We start from the raw sequence: 20,818 nt of genomic DNA on the forward strand, positions 1-20,818 counted from the left end.
GATAGAAAACCCATTGTTGAACTTGGTTCAGAAAAACGATAACCTGAACATAAATTCTGGCAGGGGTCTAATTCACATTCGTTTGTGCGCAGCCTCTCAAAATGAAAGACGTGAGCATGGGAATGTGGGTGGAGCGTTTCTACAAATCCAACCTGTCGTATACGTCCACCGTGTCAAGTTCTGACAGTTTGGATGCATAGACGACTACTACACCCCGCATTACCAATCACCAAGGCAGATGCTATGTTTGTGGGACAAGCTGCAGGCTGGGAAACCGCGGTATTGCAATATGAGATGACAATAGCGGAACTGGTGACATTTGATCCTTCTTTTGCTGAAAAGTAAGCTGATGATCCTGAACTCGAGATTGAAGGAATACTTTTTTTTTGAAATGTAAGGGCATGTGCAATGGTAGGGAAGACATACCTTCTCTTAGTAGTCCACGTCATCTAGAGAAGACGCTAAATATTAGAGGTACAATGCATTATCCCTTATTATCATCCCTTACAATAAATGAGAATTAATTATTTTTAGTAGAAAATTATGTGGCTAAGGAAAGATAAATGGTACAATGGGAAAATAGTCTTCTCTTATTTCATAAGAAATCATCCTTTAGCTAAGGAAAGACAACCTTCTCTTTCTTCTTTCTCTCTCCTCAATCTTACGTGGTAGACGTAAGAGAAGGCTGACATCAGCCCATTGTACATGCCCTAAGGAATATTTTTGATGGTGAATTAAGCAGCCAGAGAATTAACAGAAATAGGCTATAACGCATTGCATTTCATTAGGGACGACTGGGCCAAGTTTCAGCTGAAAAAAGCTGAGGGAATGATCAGGCGGCTTGTAGGGCCTCTTTTGGATCAGCCTAGCCCCCTTCTTTCCCCCCATAGATCACGGAGAAGGCTGCTGTGTGAGGGCGATTCAGCAGGCATCTCCTCGCCACAGGGGCGGAGACAGGGGTGGGAGGGGGCGAGCAGGGGTCAGACGTCCCCCCCCCCCCCAATGGATCGCCCCCCTAACGATTCGGTCGACGTATTAGCAGTAGTCGCTCCCTAATCAACGCTGATAATCATCGCATTAGCACTACAGGCCCATCCAAAGTAGCTATTCAGGCGCATCTGTAGCCCTGTAGACATCGAAGCCCACTAATCGGCCCAGTTTAGGCTTGGAGCTCAATTATTTTCCCGATACCTGCACTCTGTTTGCCCCGAGAGGCAAGTGCGTATCTTATTCATCTCCCCTAAAATAAATCTAATCGTCTCCTTTTCCTAAATCCCTAAAGCAATAGTAAATCTGATTCTTCTCCCATCGATCTACCATGGAGCCTGCCGCCTCGTGTACACCAAACGCCAGCTTCTAGCAGAACAGGACAGCGATCTAGTAATGGTGTTCTCCTTGCCGACTGCTGCGCTAACCGTCGTCGACCTCCTCAATCAAGGACTTAAATCTGGAGGTACGCTGATATCATTATGCCGTATACTGTAGATGTTCACGTGTGTGCACAACTATCAAATCTGGTAGAAATGCTAGCCTAGCCAATCAGCAACGATTTGCCGTTCTGGTAGAACTGCTACAAGAAAATCCAACAATTTTGTCTACAACATGTATATACTCCGTACAAATTATAATTTGATACTCCTATTAAATAAACTGTCAAAGAATGAGGCGCTTTCCTCGCAAAAAAAGAAAGAATGAGGCGTTAAGGCTCTAAATTTGAGATTTCTCTGCTATTGACTTGGCAAGGTTAATGTTGAAAGATATTTGAAAGGAAAACACTTCATTTACTTGCTCGTCTACCAAATGTTTTTTTTGGCTCCGCCGATGCCTCGCCCCCCTATACCTAAATCCTGGCTCCGCCCCTGCCTCGCCAGACGGTGGCCATGCCGATGATCGAAGGCCCGTGAAGTTGCTCAGCACTGCTCGTAAAGATGTTTAATCTAGATGTTGTTCGGTTTGTGTTTTTGTCATGTTGGCTTTGAACTTCTTTATGTTAGGTTGAGTGTCTGTAGGTTTGTGCCCTATAGTAGGTTCTCGATATCGAGTTCTGGGTTTCCTACGGATGCAAGGATGACATCTTTTCTAATCCCCTTCTTGTGCGTGGTCCTGTTAAGAACACTGTTGTGAACTTTGTATTTGTGTTATTGCAAAGTAATGGAAAGTGGGTAGCCTGTTTTGAAGAAAAAAATAGAGAAGAAAGTTTTGTGGACACTAATAGAACTTCTCAAGGACTTCCGTTGTCAATATGAAGGGCAGAAAAGATTAGATAAGTTCGTGGGAATTTTGGTACGTCTGACAGCCCATCATGCAGAGAAGAGCAATCTTGTCTGTTCGCAACAGTATTGTCAAGCACCCTCTAGTTTTAATGTGGTCATGAATTAATACGTGACCGTGAATTAATATGACTTGGCTTCTATCATTCATTGCCATGAAATTATCTAGGCCTTGACTAGAACATGATTCACTTGGCCATGTTCTTCTTCGGTGGTGAGTGCTCACCTTCGAAGAGGTTCAATGTCGCCTCTCGCTTCTCATGAAATAGCGCTCGCTAGTAGTTGCTATCGCCCTATCGGTGTTGTACTTTGGATCGAGCCACATCGACTGCTTGTACTTGCGGCGGAAGAGCTCGTAGCCAAAGTCTTTCCCTTTTGGCATTCGTGGCACGGCCACCCTACCCCAGGTGATGGAGACGCCCTTCGACGAGCTCGAAAGCTGAAATGGCAGGCGTCTCGGAAGTCAAGCTAGTCGACGTTGTCTTGACACCTATTTTGCCCTAGCTTGAACTGAGCGGGCCTGTGTGTCTATCCATTGTGGCGCGGAGTGCTGGCGCGCGCGTTCAACACCCTGCTTGTAAGGGTTGATGTGGGGATGTCGGTTATTCTACCGGGCTCCAAAATTCACCGACTACTTATGGGCGCGCCGCTGCGAGCTCAAAAACTCGCCGGGACCCCAATAGACCTATGATGGTTGCTATTGGGGCTGCCGGTGGAGTTGCTCTTACATGATAGTGTTGGACAATATCTTCGTTTAAGGCGCGTTTGGTAGTCTGAGCCTTTTTTTGGGGCTCCTTGAGGGTAGGTGCCGGGGGTTATAGCCCGTTCAAAATGAGCTCCGAGCCAAAATCCGCACTTCGTTTACAACTCTAGCCTCTTTCTTTGGTAGGCTTCACACACCCATTTTTTGTGCTGCTGGTGCAAAGAAACCATTGTTTGGTTGCACACATAAGCCTGCTATGGTAACAACTTACATCGAGAGGTGAGGTTGCCTAGCAACCGTGAATAAACAATAACACATTGCAGCATTTAGATCATGAATGGAATCAACAGATGATGTACAACAAAGAAGCATCACTAAGCAAACTGCTTGCCTAGCCATGTCCTATGCCATGACCTCTCGGTAGCATCCTACCATATTCGGCACATTTAACTTAGTTGTCAATAATGTAGTTCAGTGTCTTGATCAACAAGTGTTGTTCGTAGGGTTATTGCTTGCTAATAAGCCTAAATGTGAAGACAATCTTCATGTGAGCATAGTTTACTATGAACTTGCTCATAGACTCAATATGCCTTGGGTAACACTGCGATTGACCAAGACAAAGTGTTAGTGCAGGTCAACTTGTACATATAACTTGTACATATGAACAAACTCAATGAAAATCAGGGTCACACTATCTTACCAGGAGGTGATGTTGTGGTCTTATCGCTCCATTTGAGCTTGTCTTCCTCTTTTATCTTGCGTATTTGGTTCCACTTGATCCTCCACTTCTGGATGTGGTTGTATAGCTAGAGTACTCACTAAGGTCATAGTGAAGTCAAGAACAACATTATTCACAACCTTCTTCATCTGCCTCTCTTTGTAGCCATGGCTACCGCTATTGTCGCTCTTCACGAGCTCAACCGTTTGGTTGAGGCTGGACAAACTCTGACATAGATGATTCCCAAAGCATATTGAATGTTTCAATGGTTTGTGTGCATACAATGGTTCATCTCATGTACAAAAGAGGGCTCCATCGAGGACATGGTAGTGTTCTTGACAGCTGAGAAATCGAGGGAGCTAATAGGCTTGATCGCCTACAATAGGTAATCAAGAACCCTGCTATGCACTGTACACTAACAAATACTCTCTACGATAAAACAAGATACGTGACCATAATCATATAGATCTTATCTACAAGATGAAATAACAGAGGTTTCTTATGATCGCAGGAACAACACATAGCACAGAGGTCGGGGAACAGGGAGAATCCGGCATGACCACCACCGTCGCCGTGCTCGATGGAGAACCAAGCAGGACCACCGTTGCTGTGCTCGAGGGAGAAATAGCGAGGACCACCATCGATGTGCTTGAGGGAGAAGACACGACCTAAAATTGAAGCCATCAGATCTACCCCCATCTACCACTTGCTTATATCGGAGCTAGAACTGGGGTTGAGATCCTTATAACCACCGGAGGAATCGGGGCAAACAAATAAGCCGACATGTCATGGCCGCTACCACAACCTTTGTCGCCACCGCCAACCTCGAGGACCTAGCCGGTGTGCAAGATCCCACCATGTCCATTTATTTCAAAAGGTGGAGGAGCTCGAAGAGGGGGAAATGGGGGATTTTCGATTTGGCGACGAGAGTGGCACACCTAAATATGGTGGTGAAAATTCGCGGACGGTGACCAAATTCATCATGCCGCCTTTTTCCTGTTTCACGTGAGCTCGGTCCATTTCCTCCATCCCTGCCTTTGTGGGCACACCGCGTTATAGAATTTCGGCGAGACGATGGTGGCTCCGGGAAAACGGCGAATCGGCAGTTTCTCATAGACCTAGCCCGAAGCTGCTTTAAAAATCAAGCATCTAATCGGCTGTTTTCGTCTCCGAGCCTGTCTATAGGAAATGCGAGCGCCCTTAGTACTAGTCTAGCACATGGTTAACACATGTATTTTTCAACGTCCATGTTCTCATCGTTACCATTTAAGTAATTCTCGGACAAAAAGGAAAAAAAAAGTTGTTCGACCAATGGAAAGGGGGGCCCATTTTCCTAATCGGCCCAGGCCCAACAAGCCCGGTTGGTCCAGATTTGTCATCTCCTCCGAAAGTAACTCACACGCAAAGAGGCGTAAACCGAGTAAAACCCGGGAGCCCAAACCGCCCTTGCGCGCGTGTCCGCGGCGGTCTCTTTTTCCCTTCCCCCTTCACGGCATCGGCGCCGCCTCCCACCCACACCACACTCGCCGCGCCGCCGAAACTCCATGAGAGGCCGGGGCAAGCATCAGAGGCCGCAGCACGGCCATGACCCCCGCCATGCCGCCGCCTCCACCTCCGACGCCGCCGCCGCGCAGCAGCAGGCGGCGGCGGCCGCGGCGGCGGGGATGAACCCCTACGCCTACGCCCCGAACCCACACCAGTACGCGCAGAACGCCTACAACCTCATGCTCCCGCACCTCTTCCTCCAGAACCAGGCCGCCCTCGCCGCAGCCTACCAGCAGCAGCACCTGCAGCAGCAGTACCACCAGCGCCCGCTCCTCCCCTCCCCCGGCTACGCCCAAACCCCCACCGCTAACGCCCAGCACCGCCCCTCAAAGCCCGCGCCACAGCCCGACTCGCCAGCCTCGGCTCCGCCGCCGCCGCCGCAGCCGCGCAACCAGCGCGCGGTGCTCGAGAAGGCGCAGGCGGCGGCGAGGAAGGCGCGGGACGACCTGGCGCGGTCCGGGCAGGCCGTCACGGGCTGGAAGGTCGCCCAGGCCGCGCTGCTCGCGCTCAAGGCCGACTCCTGGGGAGCCCTCGGCGTCCAGCTCCACGACGTGCCCGTCCTGCGCGACCTCTTCCTCATCGAGGGCAAGGTCAGTATCTGCTAACTTGTTTGGCTGAGAGCACGGTTGTTCGAACTGTAAAAAATACGACTCGTAGCCGTGCATAGCTCGTACATGTTCTGTTCTGAATTTACCACAGTATATTCCTCTGCAATTGCTGAACCTAGGGTTTGTTGAGATTTTTTTTTTTGGTTAACCCTGCCAACTTTGCTATCTTCTGTTACTCTAGTTCTTAATCGAGCTGTTATGTTGGGCACTATGAGGCGAACTCAGAGAGGGTTGCTGTTGCCATGTGCTGTTTATTCTGCTATTTTCTTGTTGGCACTATGAGGCAAACTCAGAGTGTTGCCGTGTGCTCTATATCCCATTCTTGTCTTAAGTTTTGTTATGTTTTTATGGCCTTGAATATTGCTAATTAGCCCGGCTCTTGGGGTTTCCTTAAGAAAAAATAACTAACAAACCACATTTTTAAGTTTCAGAGTATGCCTGTAAATTTTCATATAGAAACATGTTTGTTTGAGGGCTACAGAAAAAAAAACTGGGTCAATAATAGATGTGCTGTTGACTATTACAGACCCACACTTCTGTATTCGTGTGTGCAGCCCACAAATGGAAACATCTTTTAATGAAAATTTACAGGTATATATATAACACCATATTTAGTTATTTACAGAGCACTGAAGCTCGGATTTGTCGAGAATTTTTAAAACCCTGCGCACTTTGCTATCTTCTTGCTCCAGTTCCTGATCAAACTGTTATATGTTGGCACTATGAGGCAAACTCAGAGAGGGCCAGTGCTGCCATCAGCTCTATATTCTACTCTTTCGGAACTTTGTTTTTCTTGTATGGCCTTCTCGTGCTGGATATTATACAGTACTCTGTTGTGCTTTCATTTGCAAAATAAAAGCGGTGCTGAGGGACTTGAGATTTCTTGCTTCTTGCCATCTTGTGCGTTCCATGCCCGCTTTGTTAATTTATTACATATTTCCGTTTTACCGGATAATTTAACTGCGCTAAACTCTGATGTACCTTCTGTTCTGCTAGTATGCTGAGTAAAGTTTGACCAAACTTATTGGAAAACCTATCAACAACTATAAAATTATATAGATATCACATGAAAATATATTCCATGATGTATCTAACGGCATTGATTTTGTATTGTACATGTTAATGATTTTTTCTAAACGTTTGGTCAAACTTTACATAGTTTGCCTTTAGAAAGAAATACAAGCCTTATTCATTGGAATGGAGGTAGTAGAACAGTTCAACTTAAACATCCTATCAACCGTAGTGAACTATTAGATAGGAGTATAGGACTACTTTGATGTTTTGCTCATTTTACAGTAAGCTTGAGAATGCTTTTCTTTTGGCTCATTTTTGCGTCACATAAAGCTTCTCTTTCTAATGATCCAAATCATCACTGAATATATTTGGGAGCACTGCACATGGTTGTCTGTTGATTGACTTTCAAAGACATGGCTTGTTGTTTGTCAGGTGAACACATTCATCCATTGTTATGTTGCAGCAAGAAAAATTGTGTCTATTCATGACCTGGAGGTTGAGATATGCAAGAACGAGGGCGTTGGGCAGTTCGAAGAGCTGGGGCTGGGGCCTTTTCTTCATCACCCACTTGTTGCACATTATTTTTTGGTACCTGCTGATTTGTCCAAGGTGCCTAAGCTTAGTAGCGAGGATATTATCAATTGCCTACAGAATTTTATTGATAATTCTAAGGAGAAAGTCACAGCGGAAAGCTTCTTGGATTATCTTGCGGAACAAAAGTCAGTCTCTGGGAAGGAGAAACTTGGCGTGCGTGTACAAAGCTTGGGGTATGTACCTTTTCTTTTGGTCACTTATTCACTTCTTGTGTGCTCCAACATTTGTACTTGTGTATAATTTGGAACATAAATGACTTCCTTCAGCTTTCGTCCTACTATTTCCTCTCTCATTTTGCACCAGAATATTTTAATTTTTCTGATTTGGGGTTTTTTTGTAGGTTGCACATTTCCTTCCTCCGACAGGCCAGAAGAAATGAAATTGCTGCTATTAAACTTCTAGGCAAGATCAGTGGTTCTGGTGATAGCACTGGTGAGAAGGATCTACCAAAACAGACAGATTTTCATTCGGGGAAGCAGGTGTTGAACATGAGGTTCGATGCTATAACTAGTCGTATAAAGCAATTACCAGGCATCAATAAGCATATTCATTTTGATTCAAGCGATGATGAAGTTGCTGGCGATACTAGTTCGGAGGGCGATGCAGTTGATCAGAGTGAGAGTGATGATAGCTGTCATATTGTTGGTAGCAAGGGTGCTGATAAGCGTGTTAGTAAGTGCCCATATCCTTCGACATCAGAAGAAATTCAACGTCTTGGTTTGAAATCTGAACCGAATAAAAAGTCAGCTATAGAGAGCAGCAAGGTAAAAGCGAGTGAAAATAGCACTTGTAAGAAGGATCTACGAAAACATACACATTTTCATTCGGGAAAGAAACGGAAATATCAGGAAAATGGGACTCCTAGCTCTTCATGCAAACAGCCTACAAAGCGCCAAAAGATGCAAATGCAAAAGAAAGAAGTATCGCCTAATTGCTTCCTAAGTACAGGTAAGCTGGAGAAATTCATAACAACCTGGAAAGAAGCATGCCGTGAACATCCAGTTCAACAGGTATGCTTGTTAGTATCCTTGTTCTCTAGGAATGAATACCTGTTAAATTTAGCTACCTATCCCGTATATGTATTTTTGCGTAAGAAACAAGGTGCATTAATATGGTGGCTCCTTTCGAATCGTGTTAGTTTGTTGCCCCCCACCCCCCTCCCTAGCTTGTATCATTTATTTCTGATATTGGTCTTTGATGTTTTCTGCATACAGTTTCCTTCATCTTAACTCTAAACTTCAAAGAGTCCCATCAATTGTTCAGCAGAAGATAGAGCTGTTTAATATGGAATTTTCCTCTTTCTATATTTCATTTATTTTGCACTTCTCACTGATGCAGGTTTTGGAATTGGTAGCAAATTACTATGCAGAAACACCACAAGAAAAGAGGAACTTAATAAAGTTTTTCTCGAAATACCCGGGCATTGGTTTCCTGAATGTTGCAGTGAGTTGATTCCTTTTTCAGCTAACTTCTACATTTATAAATGGATCTACTAATCAGATACGTTTGCAAAAGTGCATCCTCCTTTTTAGTTGCTAGTTGCAACTACAATATCTTATCAGAAAGGCCAATGCACTCAAAGTTATGGTTGTTTAGGTTTGGCATTACAAATTTCGTGATGTGAGCCATTAGTCTTATGGTGCACCCAAGGTGAAACATAAGCTAAATGTCGTAACAATATATCCGAAAATATTTCAGCGCGGAGCCACAACATATGTGTATCATAGTTTCACCTTTAAATTTGACCCACTACTCAAGAAACATAAATGCAAATCATTTCATGAATATAGCATTTCAAATTCGGCAGTGAATTGGGCCCATTAACACTAGCAGAGTTAAACTCTTGTTTTGTTTTTCAAGCTGTGTTTCAAATGTGGAGTTGAAATTTAGTGGCATGGTACGCACTTGCATCTATGCATGTCTTAATTTTTTTTTCAATTTTAGTTGATTTTTTTAGCTTTGGTACACCAGTTGCATTACAAGCTGTGGTGCACATGCATACATTCTTGAGTGATAGCTGGTGTCCTGATTGACCGCTTGCAATTCTTCCTTCTGTATCTTTTTGTTATGAAGTTCTGGTAGCATTTTGTGATCTATACTAAATGTACCTTGGCATGGATATGCAGGTTAGATCTATGGGTTGTGGTCTGCTGGATAGTATTTATGATGCGATCCATGTCTTTAATGAGAATAAATTGTCATCAAGTCCTATTCCTAATACCACAACGGAGGTTATGGAAATCGAGCTCCCGAGTAAAGAAAATGCTAAAAGCATTGCTAAAGGATCCAATGATAGCAATGAGCCCGGACCCAGTAATCTCTCTCTCTCTCTCTCTCTCTCTCTCTCTCTCTCTCTCACACACACACACACACACACACACACACACACACACACACACACACACACTTGCTTACGTGTTTGTCTCAGTTATTTGCTCACACATTCTGGGATATTCAACTGGAGCCAAAGTACTCCTTTTTGATTGGTACTTGTTCATGCAGATGCCACAACTGATGATGTTGTCAGGAGAATTATTGAATATTTTGAGTCCAACTGTGGAGTATCTGGAGCTGGAGCTTTGCAGGTGGAAAATATGATATTCCTGAAGACACTTCATGATTGTGAAACATGTGTAACTAATCAATTTTCTGCCAAGCATTTCACTTCTCTTGGCCATGGGACTTTCCTTGAGTTTTTGGAAAAATATGGTCATCACTTCCCCCCTAAGTTGAGTAGTTTCTTGAAGGGGGGAATTTCTGGTTCTTCGTCCCTGGAAGTTTCTATACTGCGACAACAGATTGAAGTTTTACTCTCCCAAGCCGAGGGCAACTGGCTAGAAGATGGAGACTTTTCAGGGGATAGTTTCCTTATGCTTCTCAAAAGGCAGTTCCCAACAATTAGTTTTGATACGGCACGATACAAGTCTGACGAAAGACTTGTTGGTTCTGTAGAGAGGCAGAGAAAGAGCATACAAACAAATAATGTCACGTTTTCTATCTCGCTGTTGGAGAAACGGTGGTCTGGAATGTCTACAGGTGAGCATGATACTGCTAGTGGGAAGAGGGACAATGCTGTTGAACAATCTTATAATTCTGGAACAGTTTCTTCACGAGAAGCAGTTAAGTGTTTACTTAAGGCTCCAATGCTGTCAGATCTGCTTCTTTGGTCACATTGGGATATGTTGTTTGCTCCTTCACTGGGCTCCTTTATACACTGGCTGCTGAATACAGGTCCAGTTCAACAGCTAGCTTGCATTGTGACCACGGATGGTAAGTTTATCAGAGTAGATCCATCAGCTACTGTAGACCAATTTTTAGAAGCCATTATTCAATGCTCACCATTTCAAGTGGCAGTGAAGCTGCTTTCCTTGCTGCACATTTACAATGGTTCTACGAACACTCCAATTTCATTACTGAAGTGTTATGCACAACGAGCAATAGGTATCATAATCAACAACAACAATGATCCAGTGAACACTAATTCTGAACGCAAATCTGTGACTGAGGGATCCTATAATCTAAGTGCTGAACAACGTGACCGCTCTACTCATTTTGTTGGCCATGTTCAACAAAGGTCTCAGTCGTCTTCTGCAAGAAATGTCATGCCTGATATATTAACAAACATTGACAGCACTATTCATTTTGTTGCCAAATTTGTTCTTGATTGTCTTGGTCATCTACCTTCTGAATTCCGGAATCTTGCAGCAGATATACTTTTGTCTGGACTTCGAGCAGTTACCAAAAATTGCTATTCAACAATCTTACATGAAGCCACAGAAACTTGGCAGCTTTGCATGCTTCATGATATTGGGTTGTCACTTGGAATTGCTGAGTGGGTTGAAGATTATCATGGATTCTGTTTAACTGAAGAAGTTCACACAAAGACAGAAACAAATTCTTCTTCAGGGCATACATCAGCTGCATCTGAAGTACCTACACTTGAAAGCTCTCTCATGCTTATTCCTCACGATGTTGATATGATGAATGATAATAACAAATCATTTACTGGGGAAAAGAATCAACTCAGTTCTATGAATAACAAAAACCAAAACATATTAAATCCTACTGAATCCAAGGCAGAAACTGCAATGCATATGAACCAATCACTCATGATGGGAGAACCGAATCTCGAGGAAGCAGCTCTAGTTATTGAGACTATACGACGTGATGAGTTTGGTTTGGATCAGGCTCTAAGTTGCACAGAGAATAGTTTGTTGAAGAAGCAGCATGCTCGACTTGGTCGGGCACTGCATTGTCTTTCACAAGAGTTATACTCGCAGGATTCTCATCTACTTCTTGAGCTGGTAAGGTTTGCTTTGCGTACTTGTTCACTTCAATCTTTTGTGTGCCTTCGTTGGTGTGAGCACGGAGATCTGTTTTTTGTTGACATTTGTCTACTCTATTCAGGTACAAAATGCTGATGATAATACTTATCTTGAGGATGTCGAACCCACATTAGCATTCGTTCTTCAGGAGAATGGTATCATTGTTCTCAATAACGAGAGGGGCTTCTCTGCTGAGAACATTAGAGCTCTTTGTGACATTGGTAATTCAACAAAGAAAGGAGCCAATAGGGGTTATATTGGAAATAAGGGCATTGGATTCAAATCAGTATTTCGGGTAGGTCTAATAGAATATTTTCCAATTATTATAACTGCAATGCTGCAAATCATGTGATTTTACGATTGCATGCTTTGCTATCTATGATCTCATGAATTTTTGTTGTATCAGTCACTTGCAGCTTTGTTTCTAGCTCTTCTACATTCTCTACTTTGAGTTATCTGGGAAAATCCCTGTTTAATTATGTCTATCTATAATATGTCAGGTAACTGATGCTCCAGAGATCCATTCAAATGGTTTCCATGTGAAATTTGACATAACAGAAGGCCAGATTGGTTTTGTATTGCCAACTGCAGTTCCACCCTACAGCACCAGTTCTTTGAGTAGTATGCTATCTGTTGAAGATGACAAGAGTGCTTGTTCCCACTGGAACACTTGCATTTTACTCCCCTTTAGATCTAAATTCAGGGATGGCACCGGCATGTGCTCCATTGCGTCCATGTTTTCAGATCTCCACCCATCTCTTCTTCTATTCCTTCACCGACTAAATTGTATCAAGTTTAAGAATGTGGTAAATGACACACTGCTGGTTATGAGAAGGAAGGCTCTTGGTGATGGCATTGTGAGGATCTCACATGGAAATGAGATAATGAGTTGGTTGGTAGTTAGTAAGAAGTTACAGGGCACACTTGTACGCCATGATGTGCACACTACAGAGATTGCTTTGGCATTTACCTTGCAGGAGAATGAGAAAGGAGAGTATGAACCTTACTTGAAGCAACAACCTGTGTTTGCTTTTCTACCCCTAAGGAACTATGGTCTTAAATTCATTCTTCAAGGGGATTTTGTTTTACCTTCTTCCAGGGAGGAAGTGGATGCAGATAATGCATGGAACCAGTGGTTGTTGTCGGAATTCCCCACTTTATTTATCAGCGCGCAAGAATCCTTTTGTTCTCTTTCCTGCTTCCAGAGCTGTCCTGGGAAGGCTGTTACAGCCTTCATGAGTTTTGTTCCTCTGGTAGGAGAAGTTCATGGATTCTTTTGCAAGCTCCCTCACTTAATCCTTTCCAAGTTACGTCTTACCCGGTGCATGGTTTTGGAAGGTTCTAATTCGCAATGGGTCTACCCATGCAATACACTCAGGGGTTGGGATGAACAAACAAAAGTGCTGTTTTCTGATGACTTGCTTCAGCAGCATCTTGGTCTTGGATATCTGTCGAAAGATATCATCATACCTGATACATTATCAAGGGCCCTAGGTATTCACGACTATGGAGCAAATGTTTTTATTGATATGGTATCATCAATTTGCCGAACTGAGGGTTGTATTGAGTCCCTGGGGATGGAATGGCTGTGTGCTTGGTTTGTTAATCTTCATTTGATGTTGTTGTCGCATTCTTCTCAAAATAATCCCTCGGCAACAAGTCTCGAAGGTGATCTTTTATTTGCTCTCAGGAAATTACCATGTGTTCCTCTGTCAGATGGTTCATTTAGCTCTGTGGCAGATGGCCCTATATGGTTGCCTCATGATATTTTCAATTCTACATCTGACTGTGAAAGTAGCATGAATGATTTCCCAATTCTGTATAGCAATCTTCGAATTGTAAGTCCACACCTTCTTTCTGTGTCCTGCAAAAACAAGTACCTCATGGAAGAAATGAGAGCAAATGATCTGATGGACATTCTTTTGAAAATCGGGGTGCGGAAGTTGTCTGGACATGAAATTGTCAAAAATCATATCCTCATGTCCTTGCCAAATGGTAGAGATACTAAGAAGGCCGATAAGATGATGATAATAGAGTATGTGAGTTTTGTTATGCTTCATCTTCAGTCTCCATGTACGAGCTGTAGTTTTGAAAAAGAGGAAATAGTATCAGAACTACGGACTAGACCTATCTTGCTTACAAACCATGGTTACAAGTGCCCAGCTGATGAACCCATTCACTTCAGTAAAGAGTATGGAAATTCTGTGGACATAGGCAAGCTACTTCAGAATGTTGAAATTAGATGGATTGAACTTGATAGTTGTTACTTGATGAATCATGGTTCAGATTTGTTGCCATCTGTGCTTAAGAGGTGGAGGCAATTTTTTGAAGATATGGGTGTGACTGACTTTGTGCAAGTAGTGAAAGTTGAGAAAAACATATCCCAAGTTGATTCTTTGATAGCAGAAAGAATTTCAAAAGGTGATATTTCTGTAACATCTTTTAGAGTGGATGATTGGGAGTCTCCAGAACTGGCTAACATTTTATCAATATTTTCTTCAAATAAATGCCGAGAAAATTGCATATATCTTCTGGAGGTTCTTGACAGCTTCTGGGATGATTATTATAGTGCAAAAGCTTGGTGTCTCAGAAACAGTGAAAACAAAACAGTTGAGTCATCCCTGATGAAATGTATCCGAAGCTTCAGATGGATAGCGTCAACTGTTGATGATGACCTTCATTATGCAACAGATTTGTTTTATGATTCTGAGAACGTGCGTTCCCTTCTTGGTAGTGTGGCCCCATATGCTTTGCCTCAGGTTTGTAGTTCTTATCATTACCAACCATCTGATAGGAAAAAGGTTTCTTTTTATCCTTACCAATTTGAACGAGCACTCACCTTGGAAACTTCGTTTTTTTGGAACAGGTATCAAGCAGATCACTAAAAAAGGACATTGGGTTCAAAACCAACGTATCTTACAGTGATACTTTGATGATCCTGAACTTATGGGTAGCATCACAAGTTCCTTTTAGTGCAAGGTATTCATAATTTTTTTTTAAAGTCTACTCCTTTAAACACTTAATTTTTTACAGCTATAATCTATATATTTGTTGTTGCTTAAAACGTGAGTATGTGTTTAAGAACTGAAGATTTCCAGACCAAGCCCACTACCAGCATGTAGTTTTTTACTGCACGCTACAATTCAAATTTTCTTTTGTCAAATAACTTGTAATGACCAACCTGCCTTCTCTTCAGTGTGGACCAGATGTGCAAATTCTATACCTTCGTGTCAGAAGGTGCAGCCAATGCAAAGATTGACATCAAACGGGAGTTCATGTCACGCTCTATATTTACACCACTACTCCGCCCTCGATCTACTGAGGCCGTCCCTGGTAAATTTTTACCCCCCAAAGACCTCTATTGGCATGACCCAACAGGTTGTTTTGAAACAACAGAGGGATTTGTTTTGGTAAAGAAGGGAATGTTCCCGAGAAGGATGCTGTGCTCAGCCTATCCAAGCCTTTGTGAATTCTTTACTGAGGCATGTGGTGTACCAAAAGAGCCAACAATATCCGATTATGTAGAGATGCTTTTGCGGCTATCAAATGTTGCGCTGCCTTCACAAGTAGCCCATCAGGTAAGTTGCTTTTGTGCATGGAGTACCTAAAGTTATGTAGTGACTGTTGGTTGCTCCTTCAAAATATTAACTGCCGTTTCAACAATGTACATAGGTCTTCCGTGTATTTGTGAGATTGGCTACTGATCTCCAGTCTGTGAGTGGCAAGATAACCGATATAGTTTACTTGAAAGATTCTCTTCAAAAGTTAGAGACGACGATATTGCCAACCGTAGTTGATAAATGGGTCTCTCTCCATCCATCTTTTGGCCTTGTTTGCTGGTTAGATGACAACGAGTTGAAGCAGCACTTTAAGGACTGCAGTGGTGTTGACTTCATACAATTTGGTGAACTTTCTTCTGAGGACACACAAATGCTGCATGGGAGTGTTGCTGCATTGATGAAAGGCCTTGGTATCCCAGCACTTTCTAAGGTAATATAATTATTTCTTTAATCATAGTAACTTCTTCCCTACATTCCGCAAACCCTCATGCTGTAAATGTTGCATGTAATTCATCATTTAGCTGCATACTTATGCAAAGTAGTACATAATAGAAAACTAAAAGTGTGTTATGTGCTAATGTCCTAATTTGGATGCAAACTCATGCTCCATGTCATATCCATCAGGAGCAGTGCTATATATATAGCGTATAGCAGGAGTCTGGCACTCGATTGTGTTTGCAGAAACATAAATCTTGTATTTGGTTCCGTGGTTCCATGGTTCCGAGTATATTGCGATTCGCGAGTCTTAAGTAATGATTGTATGTAATATATGGAGCATGGCAAAAACATGATTAATTATACAAAACCTTAAATGTATTTGACACTATGCTATAGCAGGGTTTAGTAGGTTGTAACAAGCCCTTGCATCACCACAACTGAACAGAGTGGTTGGTTTGCGGATGCTTGGCAGCCGCGATCCCCTCCTGCTTTATCAGACATATCTATCCATTTAAAACAATGATTATGCGAAACTGGAAATCAAAGTTAGCATAAATGTAATAAAGTGATTAGATAAAGTTACTGTGGTACATGTGTTTTTTCGGTTGCTTCCCAAGTATTATTATTTATATGATTTAAGGTTCTCTTTCGGATGTTTAAAACAATGATTATGAAAATCAAAAGGGGAAGGCAACCGAAAACAGATTGACCTAATAAATCATAGCGATTTTGTGTGGTAGATGTGAGTTTTCATCTGCTTCGCTATGTTAATTTCTACCATCTGCTAGGAGGACTACCCATCTAACAAGTAGGTAGTACCGTAGAAGCGGGAAATGGAGAATTGACTGAAAATGTGTGACTGGTGGTTAAAAAGAAAATGAAAAGAAGATGGATCTTCAGTTCTATTATTGATCGAATCATAGGATGAAACTCTCAGAATTTTACTTTAAAAAACTTTTGGGAACTTCCAGTTGACTTTGCAGTTCGAACATCATAACCCCATTAGGCCTTGTTGGGGATGATGGTTTCATCAGCGGCAGTCAAAATTGACTGCAAGTGCCACATTAATACTTTATTCACATCTGTTGTTAACAGGCTAGCAGCATTTGATGGTTATGTTGTAAATTAACATACTACCTTTGTTCGTAAATGTAAGATGTTCTAGCAGTTACAGTTGAACTGCTAGAACGTCTTGTATTTAGGAACGGAGGTAAATACTTGATATTGTAACAGCGCATATTTGGAAGTATATACTCCGTCTGTCCCAAAATAACTTGCTCAACTTTGTCTAGATTCTATACCGTATCTAGACAAAGTTGAGCAAGTTATTTTGGGACGGAGGGAGTACTTCTGTTTTACTAATTCTGCAAGGGCACCTGATGCATATTATATTTAAGAACTGTTTTAGTTTTGTTTTAAATTTGGCTTAGGGAGCTGCATATCCTGAATCAGTAGTAGTCTATCTTAGGTATGTTTCTCATCCACCTTTGTTGCTTCTGTATAGGTTGTGTATCGTGAAGCAATATTCTATGGCATGGCTGACAACAGGGAAAAGGCTACTTTGATTTGTGGACTTTTACCATATATACAACGTTACATCTATAAGATGCATAAAGATGCTTATAGCAGTTTTCAGCAAAGTGAGATTACGAAGCTGAGCAATCTTCAGATTATTGTTGTTGAAAAGTTGTTCCACAAGTATATGCTCAAAGGGCATGAGAGTTCTTCTAAGAGAAGATTCAAATGCCATTGTCTTTTGCAGGTTAGTACCAAACTTTCTTTTATGCCATTATGGTAACTATACTAACTAGTGTTAGTGAACCACAGTAAGTAGTAACTAGCATGAGTGATTACTTCCTTGCTATCAGTTTCTTGTCTCCCAATATTGCCTGCATATTTATAAGGTAATTATGATGGATAATTGCTTGCTTAGTTAGATGATTTACTCTTAGGTCTCGTCCTCTATGGCAGCACCGCATATAGTAATAACGCTATAACTGGCAATCACCAACAGTTTTTTTTATTATGTGGGTTGGTTGTTATACATGTTAGATACTTATAAATTAAGATTGTTAGCTGCTTTTACGTATGGACCTTCTTACCTTCTCTTGACTGTGTGTAAAATTAGAACATTATGAAGTTTCTGCGACTAAATCATTGCTTGAATGCTTGATGTGCTCAATGATTAAGGCTTTGCTCTGTTATGTCATCTGCCATCAGCTTTACAGTTCATTTGATTTGATCTGTTACTTATTTTCAGGGAAATATTCTGTATGCTACAAAAGAAGCTGATTCACATTCATTGTTTCTGGAAATATCTAGACTTTTCTTTGATGGATCCTCTGATTTGCACTTCGCGAATTTTCTGCACATGGTTAAAACCATGGCAGAATCTGGTACCCCAGCTGAAAAAGTTGAGTCTTTTATTGTTGATAATCAGAATGTGCCTGCATTGCCTGAACAGGAAGCAGTTTGGTCCTTGTCTTGCTCGTTTGTAGACCAAGATGTTGGTTCCGAACCGGTTGAATCCTCATCTGCCAGTGATTTCAATATTCCCAAGCATCAGAGGTCAGACGGAACTGTTTCAAGTTGGCCACCTAACAATTGGAGAACAGCCCCTGATTTGATAACATCTCAGAGAAGGCAGCATCAACCCCTGGGTGAGCCAAAGGTGAATCTTGTTGAGTGCGTAGATACAAAAGATAATTGGTTTCGTGTTGAGCTCGAAGAGGATTGGGTTATAACCGGGGATACAAGGGTAGAAAATACATTAAACGCAGAAAGTTCAGTGGCGACCTTGGATGAGCCTCAGATGATGATGTCCATTAACTCAGACAGTGCACCTGCTTATATAGACTTGTTGACTAGTTCAGCCAGCGAAATTGTTGATACTGAGGTAATAAACTTCAAAGATAAAATGCCCAATGCTTCAGAAGGTAGTACAGGGGCCCCAGATGCATCCTCGTTACTAGGAGCCGGCCCGGTTGGTGAAGATGCTTCAGAAGGTAGGGTTAGGCTCCGTACGGGGGCTCCAGATGCATCCCAGTTACTAAGAACCGGCAGGGTTGGTGAAGCTGTGGTCTACAGACATTTTGTTGATCTGCTAGGGCCGACTAATGTGAGGTGGGTGAATGGAGAAACTGAGTCCGGACTGCCTTACGATCTCGTCATCACCCGCGGAGGTAATTTGATAGAGTATGTGGAGGTGAAGGCAACTACATCGTCGAACAAAGACTGGTTCTACATCACGACGAGAGAATGGCAGTTTGCGTTGGAGAAGGGGGATGCGTTTACTATTGCCCGTGTCCTTGTGTCGGGCAAGAATACAGCATATATTGAACTGTTCAGGAATCCGCACAAGCTTTGTAAGAATAAAACGTTGCATCTAGCTCTCTTGATCGCTCCAGGACAGGGCAGACTTCAGCAGCAAACACCGACTCCATCTTACGATAAGCCTTTTGACCCTCTATAGATAGGAGACACAGATGAGGAAGACTAGATCCAGCCTTCCTTTGATCTAGTTCTGGGTCTTATCACATGACACATATCGAGCTCTCACCATTGACTTGTAACTGGTTGTAACAGTGACCACATATTCAGTAGGCGACCATTTTTCTATTACCTAGTCGTTATGGTTGGTTGTAACCAAGGGTTTAAAAACAAAACAAAAATTAGAACAATAGGTAGATGTTACCATGTGTAGATGGCACAACTGTTCTGTACTAACATATACTCATAGGTCAAAGCAGCTCGACACGTATGATGTATCTATGGACAGAGAGAGAGAGAGAGGGTGACGCTTACTCTTTTTTTTTCCCATCAGATACGACCGGAATGTCCATGGTTAGTGGTACGTTGTTCCAGATACATGACAGACACCGGGACACGGGAGGTACAGCAGCACGAGGGCATCATTTTCTCCCTTAGTTTCGTGACGCCAACTCGGGGGCTGCGCGCGTACAATAATGCTATGTTTACGGGAAGACAGCTTACGGGATTAGGTGTCAATCAAGGATTTGTCATTAATTTTTTTTCTGCAACCGAACCAAAACTTCCCTTCCGATGAATTGGTTCCACGATTTCCCCGTAAGCTTTTTTCATAAGCTCTCAAGTGTAGCATTGTTAATAGACACATAGCTTGACGCACTAGAGCTCTCTTATTCTCTCCATCTCCCTTATCCGTTCCCTCCCCTTGAGAGTCGCCGGAGTGCTCTCGACGCCGCTCCTATCTTCCTCTGCCGGCCATGCCGGTTGGAGAAGAGATGGAGTTGGCTGCTGGGCGTCCCTGTATAGAGTAGGTTTGCTGGCTCTCGCTGTAGTTGTAGGTGTAGGAGTAGTTGTGTGTGCCTCCATGGCGCATGGCGAGATGCCGCTGGGCCTCTTCCGCTCGGTGCCGCCGCTCGGCGCCGGCAGACCTTCCTTGCTGACCTTCGTCGAGCTCCCAAGGTGGGAGATTCATGGAGGAACTGCCAAGGTTGGAGACCCCAAGAATAAGAGCGATGGTCAGCGTTGGAGCTCGGGATGCGTAGCGGTGATTCCTCTTCTGGCCGGCCGAGGCGGCGAGGGGAAGTGGAGGAGCTGCAGCGTCCCCCGCAGTTCCGAAGTCTGGCATGGAGGTGGCCTTGGGCTGCCTTGGAGCTTTCTCTCGGTGAGTGCAAGCAACGCCGGGATTGGGGGATTTTGGCTCTTCCGTTGGCGTCCATGGTGGGCGGCGGCCGAAGCTGGATTTCTCCAAAGTTCCTTCAATAAAGTGGAGGCTTGCGGCCACCAAACGATGCAGAGATGCTACTGTGTATTTCTATCTCTTCCGACCGGCCGTGGAGGCGAGGGGAGGAGACGATGCGCCCGGTTCTTTGCAGATGGGAGGTGGGAAGCAATTTTCTTGAGCAGATCCAAGGCCACTCCATGGCCTATCCAATTGCCGGCGATGGATTCCGGCAAATCAACCTCCTTTGCGAGGCCCTTCCTGAGGTTTGCAGTCGCATACTACGACTGCGTAGAGGCAAGTGGTTCCGTTCCCGCCTCTTCGCATGACGGCGGCGT

General features: G+C 43.2%; 1 protein-coding gene across 1 annotated transcript; it reads left to right on the forward strand.

The window, feature by feature from the left end:
* The first annotated feature begins 5,355 nt into the window (after positions 1-5,355).
* Positions 5,356-19,466, forward strand: LOC124697761 (protein NO VEIN-like). Its single transcript, XM_047230305.1, has 13 exons — positions 5,356-5,826; positions 7,291-7,625; positions 7,793-8,462; positions 8,791-8,895; positions 9,579-9,765; positions 9,955-11,756; positions 11,860-12,072; positions 12,278-14,536; positions 14,644-14,756; positions 14,974-15,355; positions 15,450-15,767; positions 17,280-17,537; positions 18,036-19,466. The coding sequence occupies exons 1-13, from the start codon at positions 5,356-5,358 to the stop codon at positions 19,245-19,247; spliced, it is 8,325 nt and encodes a 2,774-aa protein (XP_047086261.1). The 3' UTR covers positions 19,248-19,466.
* Positions 19,467-20,818: the final 1,352 nt, after the last annotated feature.

Source organism: Lolium rigidum, chromosome 3 (assembly GCF_022539505.1).
Source record: "Lolium rigidum isolate FL_2022 chromosome 3, APGP_CSIRO_Lrig_0.1, whole genome shotgun sequence".
Taxonomy (NCBI): domain Eukaryota; kingdom Viridiplantae; phylum Streptophyta; class Magnoliopsida; order Poales; family Poaceae; genus Lolium; species Lolium rigidum.

Coding starts and splice junctions, on each gene's coding strand:
- LOC124697761 (XM_047230305.1), top strand. CDS start 5,356: ATGAACCCCTACGCCTACGCCCCGAACCCACACCAGTACGCGCAGAAC. Junction 7,626..7,792: donor GTGCGTGTACAAAGCTTGGG/GTATGTACCTTT, acceptor GTTTTTTTGTAG/GTTGCACATTTCCTTCCTCC. Junction 15,356..15,449: donor CTTCACAAGTAGCCCATCAG/GTAAGTTGCTTT, acceptor CAATGTACATAG/GTCTTCCGTGTATTTGTGAG.